This window comes from Vipera ursinii (genome assembly GCF_947247035.1).
Source record: "Vipera ursinii genome assembly, chromosome: 3".
NCBI lineage: Eukaryota > Metazoa > Chordata > Lepidosauria > Squamata > Viperidae > Vipera > Vipera ursinii.
In genome coordinates, this window is record NC_139516.1 from 53,741,966 (window position 1) to 53,759,955 (window position 17,990).

General features: G+C 38.5%; 1 protein-coding gene and 2 long non-coding RNA genes across 3 annotated transcripts in view; 1 reads left to right on the forward strand and 2 right to left on the reverse strand.

Moving 5' to 3' along the window:
* The window catches only part of TIE1 (tyrosine kinase with immunoglobulin like and EGF like domains 1), a 37,416-nt gene extending 27,529 nt beyond the window's left edge, over positions 1–9,887 (forward strand). The window contains exons 16-23 of the mRNA XM_083357620.1: positions 2,536–2,646; positions 4,633–4,823; positions 5,246–5,359; positions 5,536–5,606; positions 6,028–6,068; positions 6,572–6,668; positions 6,932–7,031; positions 8,053–9,887. Coding sequence (XP_083213746.1) covers positions 2,536–2,646; positions 4,633–4,823; positions 5,246–5,359; positions 5,536–5,606; positions 6,028–6,068; positions 6,572–6,668; positions 6,932–7,031; positions 8,053–8,124 — 797 coding nt within the window. The 3' untranslated portion in view covers positions 8,125–9,887. The remainder of the gene's footprint in view (positions 1–2,535; positions 2,647–4,632; positions 4,824–5,245; positions 5,360–5,535; positions 5,607–6,027; positions 6,069–6,571; positions 6,669–6,931; positions 7,032–8,052) is intronic.
* Positions 1,429–3,383, reverse strand: LOC310637269. Its single transcript, XR_014491903.1, has 3 exons — positions 3,336–3,383; positions 2,853–2,936; positions 1,429–1,446 (listed from the first exon to the last, which is right to left on the reverse strand). It is a non-coding gene; the product is annotated as an uncharacterized lncRNA (long non-coding RNA).
* Positions 3,736–9,147, reverse strand: LOC310638181. Its single transcript, XR_014492057.1, has 3 exons — positions 9,133–9,147; positions 4,136–4,207; positions 3,736–3,799 (listed from the first exon to the last, which is right to left on the reverse strand). It is a non-coding gene; the product is annotated as an uncharacterized lncRNA (long non-coding RNA).
* Positions 9,888–17,990: the final 8,103 nt, after the last annotated feature.

A 17,990-nucleotide genomic window follows, 5' to 3' on the forward strand; every position in this document is an offset into this window, starting at 1 on the left:
ATTCTATTCTATTCTATTCTATTCTATTCTATTCTATTCTATTCTATTCTATTCTATTCTATTCTATTCTATTCTATTCTATTCCTCACCTCAAATGTAAATCTATGTAGGAAACTAGAGAATTATTTAGTTACTTAATTATTCATTTACTTATTAACCATCTTTAAACTCCTTCACAAAGGGATTCTTAATTATAAAAAGGTGAAGATAAAACGAGCAAAACAGAACAATTACCATAACACTATTAAGAATCAATTACCTCAGAATTCCCTGAGAACACAAGATTAATTTATTTATGCCTAAAAAGCTGACTACCTATTAGTTTTGAAAGACCCTATAAAATAAATCAATATTTACTACCTTCCTGAAAGATAGCTGGATAGTAAAAGATCAAAACTTCAGCCTTTTTCAAATGCTTTAACCTTTAGACTCTGCCACCTACAGTAAGAACAGCCACCATCTTCTGAGTCTCTGCTATAGGAGGGAAAGAGGAACATTGTGCAAGACTTTCAAGATCCTATTATTATACCCTATATAACAACAGTCTTCACAACTTTAAGATGTCTGAATTTCAGCTCCTAGAATTCTCCAGCCAGTATGCTGGAGGTTGAAATCCATACATCTTGAAGTTGTCAAAGTTGAGAAACACTACCCCATAACAATGGAGATCCAGTGGTTCAGGAAGTGTCTGTTTCCTGATCTGGCCTTCCTCAAAAACTGACAGTAGTATGGAAATACATTTGATGCTTTGCTCTTACAGAAAGAGAAGCTTAGGAAGCCATTCAATCGCAGCTGATTTCATATATTGCATCGTAAATTTAGACATGTAGATGCAGCACATGGATGCAGCAAGTCTTCGTTCCCCTGAATGATTGTAACTAATATTGCCAAAACTTTTCTATTTTCATAGCACTCCAAAGATTATGTTCTAGCCCAACCTCCATAGCTGAAATTAAAAGAAGGTGGAAAATACTCAGTATAAAAATGGTTCATTGAAAGAATGTCTTCTAGATTAACTTCACCTGGAAAACAGCAGAGTTGTAAAAAATAAGAAAATGTTGGATGTGTGTAATAGTTATAAACTAGGGGATGGGAAAATCATAAGGATATCCTCTCCCCTTATTATGATCTAGATTTAATTGTACATTAGGTGAAGAAATATCAAAGGAATTTTACGTAATATGTATTTTATGTATCATGTAACTAGTCCTAAGACAATATATGCAGCTGCTTCATACCAAATCGGATAACAAATATGTTGATCTAGCTCAGTCCTGACAATTCCGATATGGAGTGGGCTCATTTTCACAGCCTGCAAATCATGACACAAAGATGCATTGCTAGTTGTTTTTGAAGGACGTATTCTGACAGCCTTTATTTCATCCCCAGCCTAACAAAGGCAGCTTAAATTCAGCGGTACAATGTTTTCTCTCTTCTCCCACGGATCTGTAGTACAGTAAAAATAATTCTAAGAGCCTCATTGATGATGCAGTTGATGATGGGGCCAGGAGATGGGATCTGCCCAGGACTGCTATAGACACACCTGCTCCCCTCTAGCAAGTGCAAATTTGCAGAGCTATTCTGCATGTATCAGTGGAAAAGCCAGCCTCTTTCAAACTGAGCTTTTTCCCTATATCTGCCACATTTCTGATTGTGCAGCATGGAATTTTGGGATTCGAAACCTGGCAAGAAAAAGTCATTTCTCCCCACTTCTCCTGCCAACTTTCCCAGCCCAACAAGCTGTTTAGCAAGTTACCAAGGCTTAAGAGGAATGGCAGTGGTCAGTTTTGTTTTGTTTTTTCCTCTGCCAGATCTCTAGTTGTCCAGAACTTACCAATGTGGTCAGAAACCTGGCAGGAAAAGACTCATCTCCCCATCCTTAATGCCAGTAAGTCTAACAAATTAAGGGCATTAATTTGTAGGATGGGGCGTCTTTCTAGTAAATCAAGAAAGCTCCTCTCCTGGTTTACTATGATGCTTCCACCCACTTGTTGATCAAGTTTAGATAGATGTCCAAACCTTCTGGTTAGAATCTTCCTTCTTTCTCATCTCCAACCTATATTGTTAACAGAAATTGCTGATTTTTTTTCCAATTGGCAGGAAATCCACCAATATATTTTCTTAACTTGTTCTACCTTAAACTATGAGTTACCCTAAAGCACCACTTACAGGCATCTTTATTGAGTAAGCTCCGCAGTGAGCCATGAGAGTAGTACAATTTATGCACACATATTTTCTGCTGAGTCTGAGACAGGAGCAGTGGTGGCATTCAGCCGGTTCACACCACTTCGGCAGAACCAGTAGCTAGGCCCAGAATGGACTTCCAGAAGTGGCATCCACACAGAGAACCGGTTGTTCACATATTTGAATCACACCACTGGACAGGAGGAATAGTTGTGACTATTCACACCTGAAGATGCCAGGGGCTATGAGCTGAAAATCTCTCCTACCAAACTGGCCCTCTGTTATAATCCTCATGCTAGCTAGCTTTCCTAACTGAATTGGACAAAATGGACATCCTCGTCTATATTTCAGAATTTGCCTCTGAGAATGATCATCGGGATTTTGCTGGCGAACTTGAAGTTCTTTGCAAGTTGGGGCATCATCCCAACATCATCAACTTGCTGGGAGCCTGTGAGAATAAGGGTGAGTGCCAGTGACTCAAGACAAAATAATCTCTGGACTTAGATCAGAGGTGGGGAACCATGGCCCTTTTATGACTTGCGGGCTTCAACTTCTAGAATTCCTGAGCCAGCCATGCTGGCAGTTGAAGTTCACAAGTCATAAAAGGGCCATGGTTCTCCACCCTTGACTTAGATTAAGAAAAAAAATAAGAGCACAAGATTACTTACCATTATTTCCATTTGTCTGGTGTTTTTTTCCTCCTAAACTACAGCATAACGGTTGAAGTATCGTTCCACAAATGCTATCTATGGCTGAAGAGACCAAAATAATGATATATATTTTTTAGTAATCTCTTACATGGCCATTAACATTTCTTTCTCTCTTCATCTCTTTTTTATGGTAATTTTATTAAGCCTTACAACTAAACAGATAAAAAATAATATAGACTGAAAATCCAAAAGAATAAAAACAGCAAATTAAAAAGTGCAGAAAAGAGGAGGGGAAAGAAAAATGATTTCACATTTTTGCCATGGTCATCAACACTGCTCTTTCAGAGATGTCTTCAGTCCACATTCTTTCCCCAGAACCTGAATCGTGGAAGCCAGCCTTCTAATCTGCATCCCTCTCACCTTACATGAGGGTGGTTTTTAAGTAGGACCTTCCTAAATGTTGTTACAATATAGACAACATCTGTACGAACAAAACGGTACCTGAGGAACATCAACTGATTGGCCCAGAATGGTACTGCTCAATATTTAACTGATATGACCAGGCCTACTGAGCCTTGGTGGAGCAGTGGGCTAATGCCTCCTTAAGTAACACCAGCTGCCTGCAATTAGTGCAGGTTCGAGTCCCACCAGGCTCAAGGTTGACTCAGCCTTCCATCCTTCCGAGGTAGGTAAAATGAGGACCCAGATTGTTGGGGGACAATTAAGCTGACTTTGTAATAATGCCGCTTGGGGATGTGTGTGAAAGCCCTAACAAGCAGGCATATACATAGAATGAAGGCTACTGCTAAGCTTGTAAGCCGCCCTGAGTCTTCGGAGAAGGGCGGGATATAAATGGAATTAAAAAAAAAAAGAAGGATGTGTCTCCTGAAGCAAATACAATCCACACAGGTCCTGCTGCATAGAATTGATAGACCAGCAAAGATTGTCCAAGCTGTCTCTCCATACTGGGGGAACGGTATTAAAACAGCAAATGCATTTTAATGTATACAATGAACTATGTTAGAGCAAACCTATCTATGTACAGCATCCATGTCCAAACTTTTTTATTTCAGTAAATTTTTAAGTGAACGGAAGCTGAAATAATCACAAAGATTTTGACCACCAGGGAGCAGCACATGAACAGTTAGAATCTGCACATCTCTGCTCTAAAGGCATAAAAGGAAGGTGAATTGGACATAAATACTGTTCTAAAGATAAATGCAAAATATGACATAATTTTGTAAACGTTATGCATACTATTTATGTTGTTTACATATTCCAAGTAAGAAAACGGTGAATACCTTAGGTGCAGAAGTTTCAACCCCTTCCAGGCAATAGTTTTGCAAAAATTATACTCTTCAAACATTTCCTGTCTGGGTGGAGGGAGAAAAGAGGAAGAGACAAACAGTTGGAAGGGCTTCATTCTTCTCCACCTGCCCTATTCACTGTTATTTTGAATCTGTACACCACTGCACACAAATAATCAAATCTATAGAAAGAGATCGTGTTTCACTTGGCACCATTTAGTGGTTGGATCACTTTTTGTTCTCTTCCTAATTCATTGAAACATATGATTAGAATGGAGTGCAGAAACTTTGTAAATGAGCTAGTTGTCAGGAAAACCAGTCATGATTGCAGCAGGTGGCTCAATCAACAAACCTTTGGGTGGAGGTCAAAGTATATTCCTATTATACTAGGAAACATTGATAAAAGGATCAATAGTACACGTATTATAATAATTACAAGTGATGAGGTACTGAGATGACACAGTTTGACAGACTTTGGCCTAAACTTCTAGGTTACCTATACATCGCTATTGAATATGCACCCTATGGAAATTTGCTAGACTTCCTACGCAAAAGCCGAGTGCTGGAGACAGATCCTGCCTTTGCCAGAGAGCATGGAACGGCCTCAACACTTACATCCCAGCAGCTCTTGCAGTTTGCATCTGATGTAGCCAAAGGCATGCAGTATCTGAGTGAAAAACAGGTCTGTATGCCAAGCAGCCCGAGTCTCTGGACTTGCTGATCAGTTATTTGTGTATCCAGTTCCTGTTTCTGCTGTGTTTCACAAACACAAAATGGTAGAACTGTGACTATTCTGGAGAATGACTTCACAGGACTAGAATAGTGCAAGTGTTTTCAGAAAGAATTATTGGGAATTTGGAGAGCTACCGGTAGAAGCAACTGGGTATTGTCCTAATTAGTATGAATTAGAACTGAATGAGCTAGAATTTTGAATCACGGATGGTCGAGCATTTTCAAAGAAATCCTTGAGAAATGTTAGGTTTGAGATGCACCAAGGAATTCCAGTCCATTCACAGGAGAACATGTGACTGTTGTCATTGCCTATAAAACAATGGTGTTCTTTGCCACTAGCTATATGAATTATTATTATTGCCTCTTTCCTAGTTTATTCATCGAGACCTAGCTGCCAGAAATATACTGGTTGGTGAAAACCTGACCTCCAAGATTGCTGATTTTGGTTTGTCCCGAGGAGAAGAAGTTTATGTAAAGAAGACAATGGTGAGTTCGGTAGAGAATCACAGCAAAGTGGGAATTAGAATAACTAGAATATTCCTTGAGAAACACTCTCCCACATTGCCCATGCTTCTTTTCTGTTTTGAAGAAAACAGTGTTCCACATCTTTTTCTTTGTTGTCTCTCCTTCCCCTGCTTCTTATTTTTCAAAAAATGTTGCAGGGACGTTTACCAGTTCGTTGGATGGCCATTGAATCCTTGAATTACAGTGTATACACAACTAAGAGTGATGTGTGAGTATCCTATCCTTTGGGAACAGGGTTCACCTCACATTTCAAGTAGTAGGCACTGCTCCATCTTCCACAAAGTCTTTTGATCCTTTTCTCAGCTGACATAATAAGTAAGGTACGTTGTGGCCAATGTTTGATTCAAGCATTTCTAACTACGTAGCTGTCCTCTAGGAAGATTGTTCATACTAGCTAGAACGTATAGGGGCTGACATCCAGCAAGTTTTTAGATGTTGAAAGACGTGTAAAATGACTTACAATTGGTAAACAGAAGATACTGAGTTTTTAATATTTTCTTTTCCTTTGTAGATTAAGTAAGGAACCAAAACCAAAATAAATGTAAAAAAAAACCCAAAACACGTTCTATTAGTAGGCTAAATGTTCTAAAGGTCCACAGCCCACATCCTAACTTATCTTTCTGTTTCAGGTGGTCTTTTGGGATCCTTTTGTGGGAAATTGTGAGCCTGGGTAAGTTCCTATCTAGTGGGGACAGGCTGGACTTTGTTCCCTCAATTGTCCTTCCATAGTCTCCATCCTACTTGGGCCCCACACTGCTTTGTACAGCTTGTTCTTCTTATAAGTTCCGCTTCCTCATATTTCTCTGTGGCAAAAAAAAAAACTTCTTTCATTTTGTCTCAGCAAGATGAAGTAATTAGATTAAAACATTCATGGTTGAAGCAAGCACAAAGTGTGGACAATCTGAGGATTCTCTTGAGGGAGAAGACAAAGTGTACATAAGTTCCTATCTAGCATCCTCTCTCATGCTTGTTGCTTTGATATTTTCAAACATGCTACACTTTTAAGTGGGTGGAGACAAAAGATAAGATGGTTCTAATGTAGAAATGGACAGTGCTGGAAGAGATGGCAGTATTAAGATACCAGCTTTGTCCTGGAAATTAAAGGCTGCTATACATGTGCACTATATCCCCAAATGGGTAGAATGGCATATGATCTGTCTTTCCTCTTGCTAGGAGGGACACCATATTGTGGCATGACATGTGCTGAGCTTTATGAAAAGCTGCCACAAGGATACCGCATGGAGAAGCCTCTCAATTGTGATGATGAAGTGTAAGTGGAAGCCTTGTTCAAACGTCCACTTTCTGCAGATTTCATTCTCTTATCTTCTAATTATATTACATATTTAACCATATTCCATTGCTGGTAACTGGCAGACTAGGACTTGGTTTTCACATGTTCTCATGGTTTCATTCTGGTAGAAAAGCTTAAGAGAAGTGAAAACAGACTAGCTTTTCAGAGTAGACCATCCTGGCATTTCCTCTACCCTCAATGTTTTGTCATTATTGTTTTTAATTTGTCACTTCCTCCTGCAGGTATGAATTAATGCGTCAATGCTGGCGGGACCGGCCATACGAACGTCCACCATTTGCTCAGATCTCAGTGCAGCTCATTCGCATGCTAGAAGCTAGGAAGGTACTGATATCAAAAGATTGTCCTACTGTGATCTAAACAATTACTGTGAGCTCTGGAGTGTTTATAATCATATATCATTGCCCAATGTCACCAGTAGAATAGTCAAGGCACTATTTTCATGGCTTCATTTAAAATAAGACACAGTGTCAACTGTATCTCTCAATTTATTTATTTATTTTATTTATTTAATTAAATTTTTATACCGCCCTATTCCCGAAGGACTCAGGGCGGTTTACAGGGCAGCATAAAATATAATATAAAAATAATATAAATTAAAATAGATTAAATTACATAAGCCCAACAATTAAAACAATATTAAAAGCTAAAACCCCTTCAGTCCAGGCCTGATAGATCAAAAAACCAGGTTTTCAGATCCCGGCGAAATGAACGCAGATCGGGGGCGGTCCGAAGTTCCACCGGTAAATCATTCCAAAGGGCAGGCGCGCCCACAGAGAATGCCCTCCCCCTGGGGATCACCCACCGGCACCCTGAGAAGGCTCTCCCTGTGGGAGCGCACAGGACGATGGGAAGTTGATGCCGGCAGCAGGTGTTCCCTTAGATAATCCGGACCCAAGCCATTTAGAGCTTTATAGGTCATTACCAGCACCTTGAATCTCACCCGGAGGGCAACCGGAAGCCAATGCAGCTCACGGAGAAGAGGTGTTACACGGGAGTATCGGGAAACTCCCATAACAACTCGCGCGGCTGCATTCTGCACCAGTTGAAGCCTCTGCGTGGTCCTCAAGGGCAGCCCCATGTAGAGAATGATGGGATACTTCAGAATGATGGGATACAGGTAGTCCTTAGAGATATAAACCAGTAGGATTATATCAAGCAATTGTCCCAAGGCATGGTATAGAGTTTACTTTTAGCACTATTTCAATGTAAGGCTAAATAGTGAGTTACTATTATCCTTTAGTATGTAATCAAAACTAAGAGGAAAATGTAATTTCAAACCAAGGATGAGAAGAAATCTCCCTACGGAGTAGCCTTTAATATGATTCTGTTTCTCCTTTGCCAGGCATATGTGAACATGGCATTATTTGAGAACTTCACTTATGCAGGAATTGATGCAACGGCTGAGGAGGCATGAGGACTTAACTTTCAACAATGGCAATAAATATAGCCCAGGTGATGGGGACTTTCTTATGCGTTTGCCTCTTGGAGATATCGACAGCTTATCATACATACTGTGCTGGGCACAATGTACAGTTGGATGCTGCTAGTTTAGGAGATCCTGCAAGAATCTAACTTGTCAACTTTCCTTAGAGTGGAGGAGAGTAACCTTGAATGGATTGTTCCAAAATGTGGGGCTTTTGAAAATCAAACATTAAAGGTATTTTCTGTGTAAGAGAGAGGCCCCTCACTCCAAGTGAGTACATGTCTAAAGTGCTCCACCATACTGAAGAAAAAAGGCTTTAAGAAGTGTGGGACCCAGTCAAGGGCATTGTGATTACAATGCACACCATACAAGAAAGGGCAGACTCATGTTACTGCAAAATTCCTTGGACAATATTACTGAAAAGGTTGGGCAGTTGGCAAACAGTGCAATTCCTTCCAGAACCCAATTCTCCAAAGAATAACATCTATCCATAATGATCAGTTTTGTCAGCCCCACTAACTAATTGATATCAGGAAAACAACTCCACAGGAAAACTAAAGCTACTTTTATTGAGACTGACTATAATTATGGAATCTGATTGACAGATTGACAGATCTGGCAGATCTGCCATCACACTGCTTCAGCTCTGGTTCACTTTGATGGCAACCTACCATAAAAGATGGGAAGGGGGGATGACAAGAACCAGAAGTGCCAACCAGGGACAATAGTTGAATGATCCAAGGACACGGGCATGGGAAAGGAATGTGAACGCCCACCAAAGAGGCACCAAACTTTAGAACTATTATCAAAACAGCTAATTTGAACTTTATTGGACACTAGCAAACTGACCAAGGGGGAGGGCCTGGGAGACGGAAAACTTACCAGCTTTGTGCAGGGACTTTCAGATCTGGCTTTTCCTACACTGTAACCACTTGGCTTTAGTAAAAGTATACATTTTACCAGTGCGTTTTTGGAAAAGAAAAAGGTGCCGGAACTCACACATGCCATACAACCCGCCTTGCCTACTCTACAAGGTTCCATCCAAAAAAGGTGCCGGAACTCCATTCTGAGCGGGTCCTTCCTTTTTGGGTGTGTCCTCAGGAAGCCTTTTTTTAGAAAAGAAATAGTAACAAAGTCAGACTGGTGGACTTATGGCCAAATAACATATTTCAATTATGGTGACCTTATCCTGAAATATAAAGAGGAGTTAGAATTAGGAGGAGATGTTTGCCATTGGCTTACATATTTACAGTTGAAGAAAAGATTTAAACTAGACAAAAGGAGTTATGGATTTGATTTTGTGAAAAACGAATTGGATATCCTACTGTGTAGTACTGATGAACATATTATTGCTAAGATTTATAAATTGTTATTACATTTGAATTTGGAGAATGAGTATGTAAAGCATTGTATCATTCAGTGGGAAAGAACTTTGGATATACACTAAAGTAATGTTTGAACAATGGGAGAATATGTGCATGAAAGATTTAAAATGTACACTAAATTATAACTTAAAAGAAAAATTTCATAAGATGATGTATCATTGGTATTTAAGACTGGATAAGAATGTATAAAGGTATTTCAAATTAATTTTGGGAATGTAAATGTAAAGGGTTTTTTTTCCATTTATGGTGGACACATGATAAAGCAAAGAAAAATCGGAGTAGGAGCCATGTCTTAATATTGATAGAAAATTCTTAAAGTGAATATATATATCCTCCCTTATTTTACCCTTATTTTCATTTTTCTTTGTATTCCTGTATTTTATATTTTGATAAACTAATAAATTTTTGATAGTAAACATGTTAACCAGACCAAGATACGTAATATACCTAAAAATTGACTATTGACTCTCTTCTGACAGCTTTCTAGTGAGGAAATCTATGAGTTCCAGTAGGATTTGGAGAAGGGGATGATTGATAGAGATTGTTAGATCAGATGAAGCCATCAGTAAGTAAAGTACTGTAAAGAATTCCAGAAATTTTTATTTATGAAGTTTTACCACATCCACTTGCTTAGAAACAAAAAGGATCCTGAACTGACTGTACTATAATCAGGGAATTCCTTTCAAACTGAAGACTTCTATGCCTCAAATTGTTCCCCAGAATCATTAGAACTTGGAAAATAGGTTACCAGGAAAATAGACAGGCATTTGTTAGCTCCTCCCGGTGCCTACAATTTAAAGATAAGGTAAGGTAAGGTAAGGTAAGGTAAGGTAAGGTAAGGTAACCTTTATTGTTATTTTTTACTGTGGGCACAATGGCACACATCAAAAATGAAATTTAGTTGTCCGCTCTCAAAGTGAACACATACATGACACACACCTAAACATACTATATACAACATATGTATAGACCCACACCCCTACATATACATAATAAATAAATATTAAACACTGTCCACCTTGAATGTATAATGGAAGGAGGAAGCTTGAGAGTTCACAAGGTTAAACTAATTCAAATTATTTTTCATGGGTAAATAACATTTTTAAAGGCTTGTTATTAAAAGTTTTAGTTGGACTAATAAAAAATAATACAAACTAAAGTATTAGCTAGCAAATGTAAAACTCATCAACTTTCAGCCCTTAACTGTAAGCAAATCCACATTTAGAAGACTTAAAGTAATCCCAGTAACCTAGTATGAACAAGAGTAAAATTTAACATGAGAAGGAAAATAATTTCTCTTTTAAAGAGAACAAAGATCCGGTTTTTTTGAACTATTACTTTGGACCAGGGGTCTTCAAACTTGGCCCTTTTATGACTTGTGGACTTCAACTCCCAGAATTCCTCAGCCAGGAATGTTTTTTCTGTAACTGCTTCTTCTGGGAACAGACAATTCATAAGAACACACAATACAATCAACATTGTTGTTTCAATGTTTTGGTGCAATTCCTCAAAAACATCTCTGAAAGCTATTATAAATTGCTTATCTTGTTATGACTCCAATATCAAAAATAACTGATAATTGCATTTATTCGTTAAAATTAATTTGAAAGTTTTAATATTCAAAATTAAATATTCCAATGTTTTGTAAGCCCTTAATCCATTTAAAACTATCTACAGGTAATCCTCAATTTACAACATGTCATTTAGTGACCATTCAAAGTTACAATGGCAGTGTAACTGATTTTTCACAGTTACAACCTTTCCAGCATCCCCATGATCATGTGATCAAAATTCAGTTGCTTGGCAACTGGTTCATCTTTATGACAGTTGCAGTGTCCCAGAGTCACGTGATTCCCCCTTTGCAATCTTCTGACAAGCAAAGTCAATGGGGAAGCCAGATTCACTTAACAACCAAGTTACTAACTTGTCAACTGCAGTGATTCACTTCACAACTAAGGCAAGAAAGGTCATAAAAATGAGGCAAAATTCACTTAACAAATGTCTCACTTAACAACAGAAATTTTGGGCCCAATTGTGGTCGTAAGTTGAGGACAGCCTGTATAGCCAAAACCTTGTCTTGTTTTTTTATTATTTATTTTAAATTCTTAAAGCTTATAAAGATACAAGTAGCCTTGATTTACAACATAAACGCTGCTTTATGGCTCTTAAAGCACTTCTGGCACAAAAAAACATTGTGTTGCATTTACACCAGTCTCACAGTTGCATGAATGCAATTTGTAACTTTTTTGCTGGTTTCCAGCAATTTTTTTTGGCCAGTTTCCAGCAGAAAATACCATTAGGAGAATGGATTCACTTAAGGATCATGTGATTTGCTTAACATACTATGTCAGACGTGTCAAACACAAGGCCCGGGGGCCAGATCCGGCCCACGAAGTGGTTTCATGTGGCCCGCGAAGCCATCCTGGAAACAGTGAGGGAACGCCCCCCACTGCTTTGGCCCTGGCCCAGAGACCCTCCTTCTGCCAGAGACCCTCAGATCTGTCCCACTCCTGCCCAGGCCCCCATAGGCACCCTTGATGCAAACGATATAGAGCCGGCCATGCCCACCCAGTAGGCCATACGCACTCTAGCCACGCCCACCCAGTAGGCCATGCCCACCCAGACCATACCCACCCAGCCCTCTGAGGGCAACCACAATGCTGATGCGGCCCTCAATGAAATTGAGTTTGACACCCCTGTACTATGTGGTTAGCAAAGGAAGTGAGAATTTAGTGTTCTTTAAAGCAGGGGTCCCCAACCTTGGCAACTTTAAGACCTGTAGACTTCAACTCCCAGAATTCCCTAGCTAGCTGACCGGCTGGGGAATTCTGGGAGTTGAAGTCCACAGGTCTTAAAGTTGCCAAGGTTGGGGACCCCTGCTTTAAAGGCTCTAACTACAGCTGGAGCAAATATGACATATTCCTTTCTCTTCCAATCTTCCCACCCTCTTAGAGACTGCTAGTTTGCAGTCTCCTTGTAAGAAGCAACCATCTGGTTATCTCATATCTTCTCTTTCTCCAGAAAGCATCAAAAGTGTTGATTCACTCGTCAACTCATTGTTTTTAGCTGCAATTGTCAGCTCTGCATAAAGTCTTTAGTCTGCCATATTTCTGAGGAAGTTCCCATGGGTAGGTAACTTTGAATACATTATTTTATTATTATTATTTTTAGGTTCCCTGAGCCACAGGGGTGATGTTATTAGAGTGGAAAGGAACAATGTTTACAGCTTTTTTCCCTCCAAAGCTGAAGGGTTGGGAAATGGCTGCTATAATATATCATCTACTTTAACTCTTTAAAGGGGGAAATGTTATACTTTAGAAAAACTGTGATTTCACTTAAATTTTAATGGCAGAATTTTAAAAGGAAACGAGGAAAATGAGCCAGGATCCTATTCAGCTTAAGAATGCAACTTACTCAACCCTGCTCTATAACGTCCAGGATTCCTGATACTGACATTCCAAAAATGTCTTTGCCTGTCGCTTGTTTTATTTAATCAACAACAACAACAACAACTTTATTGATTAGCCCTTGGGCCATATCAAAGTACAAAGTTCCAGCAACAAACCGTCACCGAAACTAGATAAAAACAATCCGAAATGGAATTTGATAAAATACAATTTAAAATGGAATTAAAATACAATTTAAGTTAAAATAGTAATAAAATACAAATTTAAGATATAGATAAAATATGGTAACATTATATTTCGGAGTCGCCCTTACAATCTACCCCAATCAGTCCCACATAAGCAGATCTTAACTGGATCATTTTGTTTAAATACTGTGCTACGTTGAATGTTCTTTTCAAGTTCTGGCCGGACATAAGGTAAGTTATTTTAATATGGGGATCCCAATGGGTCATTCGTTTGGTATATAGACCAAGATACCTTCCAAAAATGTCTTTGCCATTAAGAGGTAAATGATAAGAGCTGGACAAAGGTTCAAATTCAGTATCCAAGAGTTGTTTTGAAGAGTGTAGGAGCAAGAGGATAGCATCTGAAAAAGCAGTTTGTTTCTCCCAGATTGAAAAGATGTAGCTGGTTTAAGGTCTGATCAACATGCCTTATTATATGAAAATGGCTCTACTCACTAGTATTAATGCATACATATAATGGGAAATGAAATTAAATGTGTGTCAACAGAGGTGACTTTATAACAAAGGCAGGAGATAGTAGTGATAATCCAGAAATCTCCAAATCCCTATTTTAGTAAAAGCCTATCTATTCATTGTCATGATATACAATAAGTGTAGTTGCCATTGTGTGATGTTTACTGAAAGGTGCAGTGTTTCTCAGTGTTGGCAATTTGAGAGGAGAATCCTGGGAGCTGAAGTCTACACGTCTTCAAGGTTGAGAAATACTGCCTGAGTATCTTTTTTTCTATTACATTTATAAGTACTTGGAACAGCAAATGAGGGAGGAAATAGTAGAATATACAGAACACTCCCTTTTACTCCATTGTAATTACACCAATCAACTGTTAAAGCTGAATAGGAATGGAACAGCTGTTTAGGAAAGTTAAAAAAAATGGAAAAATCAATGCATGCATGTAAAGCAGTTTTTCCCCCACTGTTATGTTTTTGCAGAAATGTAGATTCATTTCTTTGTTGGCTCTCCCTTCCCGCTCTGCAATCTGAATGTTCAGTAGAAGAATTAGTAGCTGCTGAAAATTCAGACGTATGCTTTGGACATTGTTATGTGGATCTCTTCTTCCTTATCAAACCTTTTTTTCTGTTCCATGCAAAAATTGTGTCAAACATCTTTTTCATAAATAAGTTTTTCTTAACAAATTTTGTTTCAAATTTTGAAACAAATTCTACTTCAAATAAATAAGGCATGCTTCCAAGGGATGATAAATGACCCACACCTATTCAAACGCAACGAAACCCTGAATCACAGCACCCAACCCTTCAGAACCACCGTTAGTAAACTACTTTTTACCAACTTAATTATACGTTTTCCTTGGGCTATTTCAGGACAAGCTGATGGAGAAATATTTAGTTTTATTTACACTGACTATTTCCCACCCCTTTACTTTGTCTATCAACTTTCTTTTGCATTACCAGCCCCGTTTAGAATCCGGTATTATACCCTGTCCAAACTGAGAAATTTGAGTGGGTTTTTCCCCCACTAGCTACAGATATATATTATAGAATCATTTGGACTTTGGGGAGAATTTTATTCAAGGGATTAAAGCAGTTTATATATCACAGCAAGCAAACATTAATGGAGATCTAACCAATCATGTGAAATTCAAAAGGGTATGAGACAAGGAGGCCCCTTATCTCCCTTGTTTTTATATTGGTGTTGGAAGTCTTCAATAGAGATATTAGACAAATAGTAGGTATAAGTATCAAAAAGTAAGTTTATAAATTAAGGACATTTGCTGATGACTTCCTTATACTTTTGCAAGAACCAAATTTGATGAGGAAATTAAATGAATTTGAGCTTTAGTAGGTTTTAAAATAAACGAACAGAAAACAACAAGGCTTATTCAGAATATGACCTCTCAGGACTCTGATACATTGACTGAAAAGTCTGGTTTTAAGGTTGAGAAAAAGGTGAAATACTTGGGGTTTATAGTGACAAATACAAATGCAAAACTGTTTCAAAATAACTATGTGCCTTTTTGGAATGAATTATTACAATGGGATAAACTTTGTTTTTCAGTTTCACTGATTAGATAGGTTTGTTGTTATAGAAATGGCTAGTTTATACTATTATGTAAAAGTAAAAAGTTGATGTTTGATGTTATTATCTTATTTTACTGCACCAAAGGGAGTTGGAAGTCAATGGCTTTTCTTTCTTCTTCCCTTTTTTCCTACACTTTTCCCTTCCCTTTCCCTCCCCCATTTTTCCTACAATTTTCTTTTGTATTTTTATATTTTATACTACAAACTAATAAAAAGAATTTACCGCCTGCAAGAAAATTTAGATCAGGGTTCTGCTTTGAAACAATGCCAGAGTTGTCATCTGTTATGACCCATCAGCTGATTCCAACCCACATATGGAGGCTCTGCCAAGGCCTTGCAAGTGTACAAGTCAATTCCTGTGTCAATAAGTAAGGAGGCCAGAAATACTCATGTACATTTACACAGAAAAGCCAATTATTTTTCCTGACAAACTTTTTTTAACCCCTAGTAAGCCATAGCTGTGTCTGAAGATAAACCTTGTGATATCACTGCCTTGGTAGCAGGTTAGTACTGAAATAATTTTTGTATCTGTCTAGTAGTATTACTATAAACAACCAATTATTCAGCTCCTAAATTTGGTTTCCTTGAACTAATGGACTATGTTTTGCACATTGACCGAATTTCTTCATTTGATAGCTGGTTACTAACTTATTAAAACGATTCTTATCACTGCAACTATTCTCAGCTATCCTGCTTAAGCTTTCTGTTTGCACTACTTCTAGGATAGGATACAGCACAGAATTTGCTTAGGTTTCTTCTGAATAGACTTTATTTGTTATTTACTCCTTCCCAAACATAGTTTCTCAAGAAATATCTAGAAATAAGATATCATCACTGTATCATCTGACTGAAAGACATCTTGGTTTTCCAGTTTTTTCACTCTACTATTTTAAAAGGAAATTATTAGTATGAAGCAATTCCAGCCATGTTTTATCAGAACAATCAAGCAATTTCACTTTTCCTCCTTAATCTCTCTGTTTTGCATTCTTGTGTAGCTATTTCCCCCTCCCTTACTCAACCTAATGAAGTACAAAATGAGCTTTTCCCCTCTCTTAAAACTCAAACCTACAATATTTTAAACATGAATCTCTTAGCAACCGATGGTACAAATTTAAGTTATGTGTGAACTTAGAATGTATGCACCTTTTTATTTCTAAATACTAGAACTACTTCTATCTTTTTAAAGTTTTACTGGCTAGCATCCCTCTATAAATCATATTTGAATCATATTATCTGCTTGAGATTTTTTTTACAGCAGGTGATCCTTTGATGCCATCTATCACTTCTATTTCCAGGCTTCTTCCCAGAGTCCTCTCTGATGGTCTTTTTATTTAACCTCTTTGATAATTAATCTACATATGCTGCCCCTCCTTTTCTTATGAGCTCTGGGCCTTATGAGATTTGAACTATCTTCTATTCCCAGCTCATCAGCACCGTTAGGACAGAGCAAATTCAGATTACGTGATGGGCTTAAGCATGGATATATGAAGAATGGGTCTGATGCTCTGGCATTTCAATTTCTACAAGGACAGATTATTTATCTAGGGTCTGTAATCTGTGCTCTTCAGGCAGAAATTAGGTGTCCAGTTCAGCCCTTCTACTCTATTGAGCCTCCACGCTATCAGCCCCCTCTACCACAAAGATCCTGCAGGAGAAGGGCAGTGTGGACAACCATGGGATCTGGCAGGGTGAGAGCTATGTCCCTGCATAACAGATACAGTGCCCTTGCTGACCTTAATAGGGACATTAAGGAAACAGGTCAAAGTAGTTGTGATGATAACTCAAATAAGCAGGGGACTGTGGTCCGAGACGAAGAACTTGTTTTTGACAGGGAGAAGTGCGAATCAGGTATTACACATCAGTCTTGCAAGAAGAGAAAGGCATCCAAAAAGAGAAGCCACCTTCTGGTTGGCGATTCAATTATAAGGAATGTAAATTTAGGAAAGGATACAGAGGTTTCAAAAGAGGTTAGGTGTCTTCCAGGTGCTACTGCCAGTAGGGACAAGAAGCGTATTTTTAAAATAGTCAAGAATGCCACCAAGGACTGTGGTGTGGATGCCATTGTACATCTTGGCACTAACAATCTGTCCCAAAAGGATGTACTCTCTATGCAGAATGATTTCCAGAGCTTGGGGAAGGAACTCAGCAGAATAGGCTATAGACTCACTTTTTCAGAGGTTTTATGAAAGCATATATGAGAACAACAGTAACAACCAAAGTAATAAAAGTAATGTGTTAATGAATAGCATAGAGGATAGACTTGACTGGGGTCTTCTCTTCATAGAATCATAGGGTTGGAAGGCACCTTGGAGGTCTTCTAGTCCAATCCTCTGCCCAAGACAGGAGTCCTCATTCCATCTCAGACAAATTGCTGTCCAATCTTTTCTTGAAAACTTCTAGTGATGGAGCATCTTCATCTTCAAATTTCCTAAAGATGGTAGTCGATGCCAGTCAACTACTTCCCTTTGTTCTCCAGAAATATGGCTCTTACGTATTCATATGATTCTATCACATTGCTCCCCATCCTTAAATATTGTGAACAGTGGGGGGAAAGTGTCCCCTTTCACTAATGAGGATTGTTGACCTATATGGATTGTTTCTATTTCAAGACCATCACCAACACTTGTCTGCCCCTCATACTATCCCGTGTAGGGTCAGAGGATGTTTATTTCCTGTATAAGAATCTATCCTCCAAGGCACCACCACAAGGGCAGGACATTCACCCTATCTGATAGCAACAGCCTCTAGGCAGGGTTTCCCCTCTTGCAGACCATTCCGTAGTG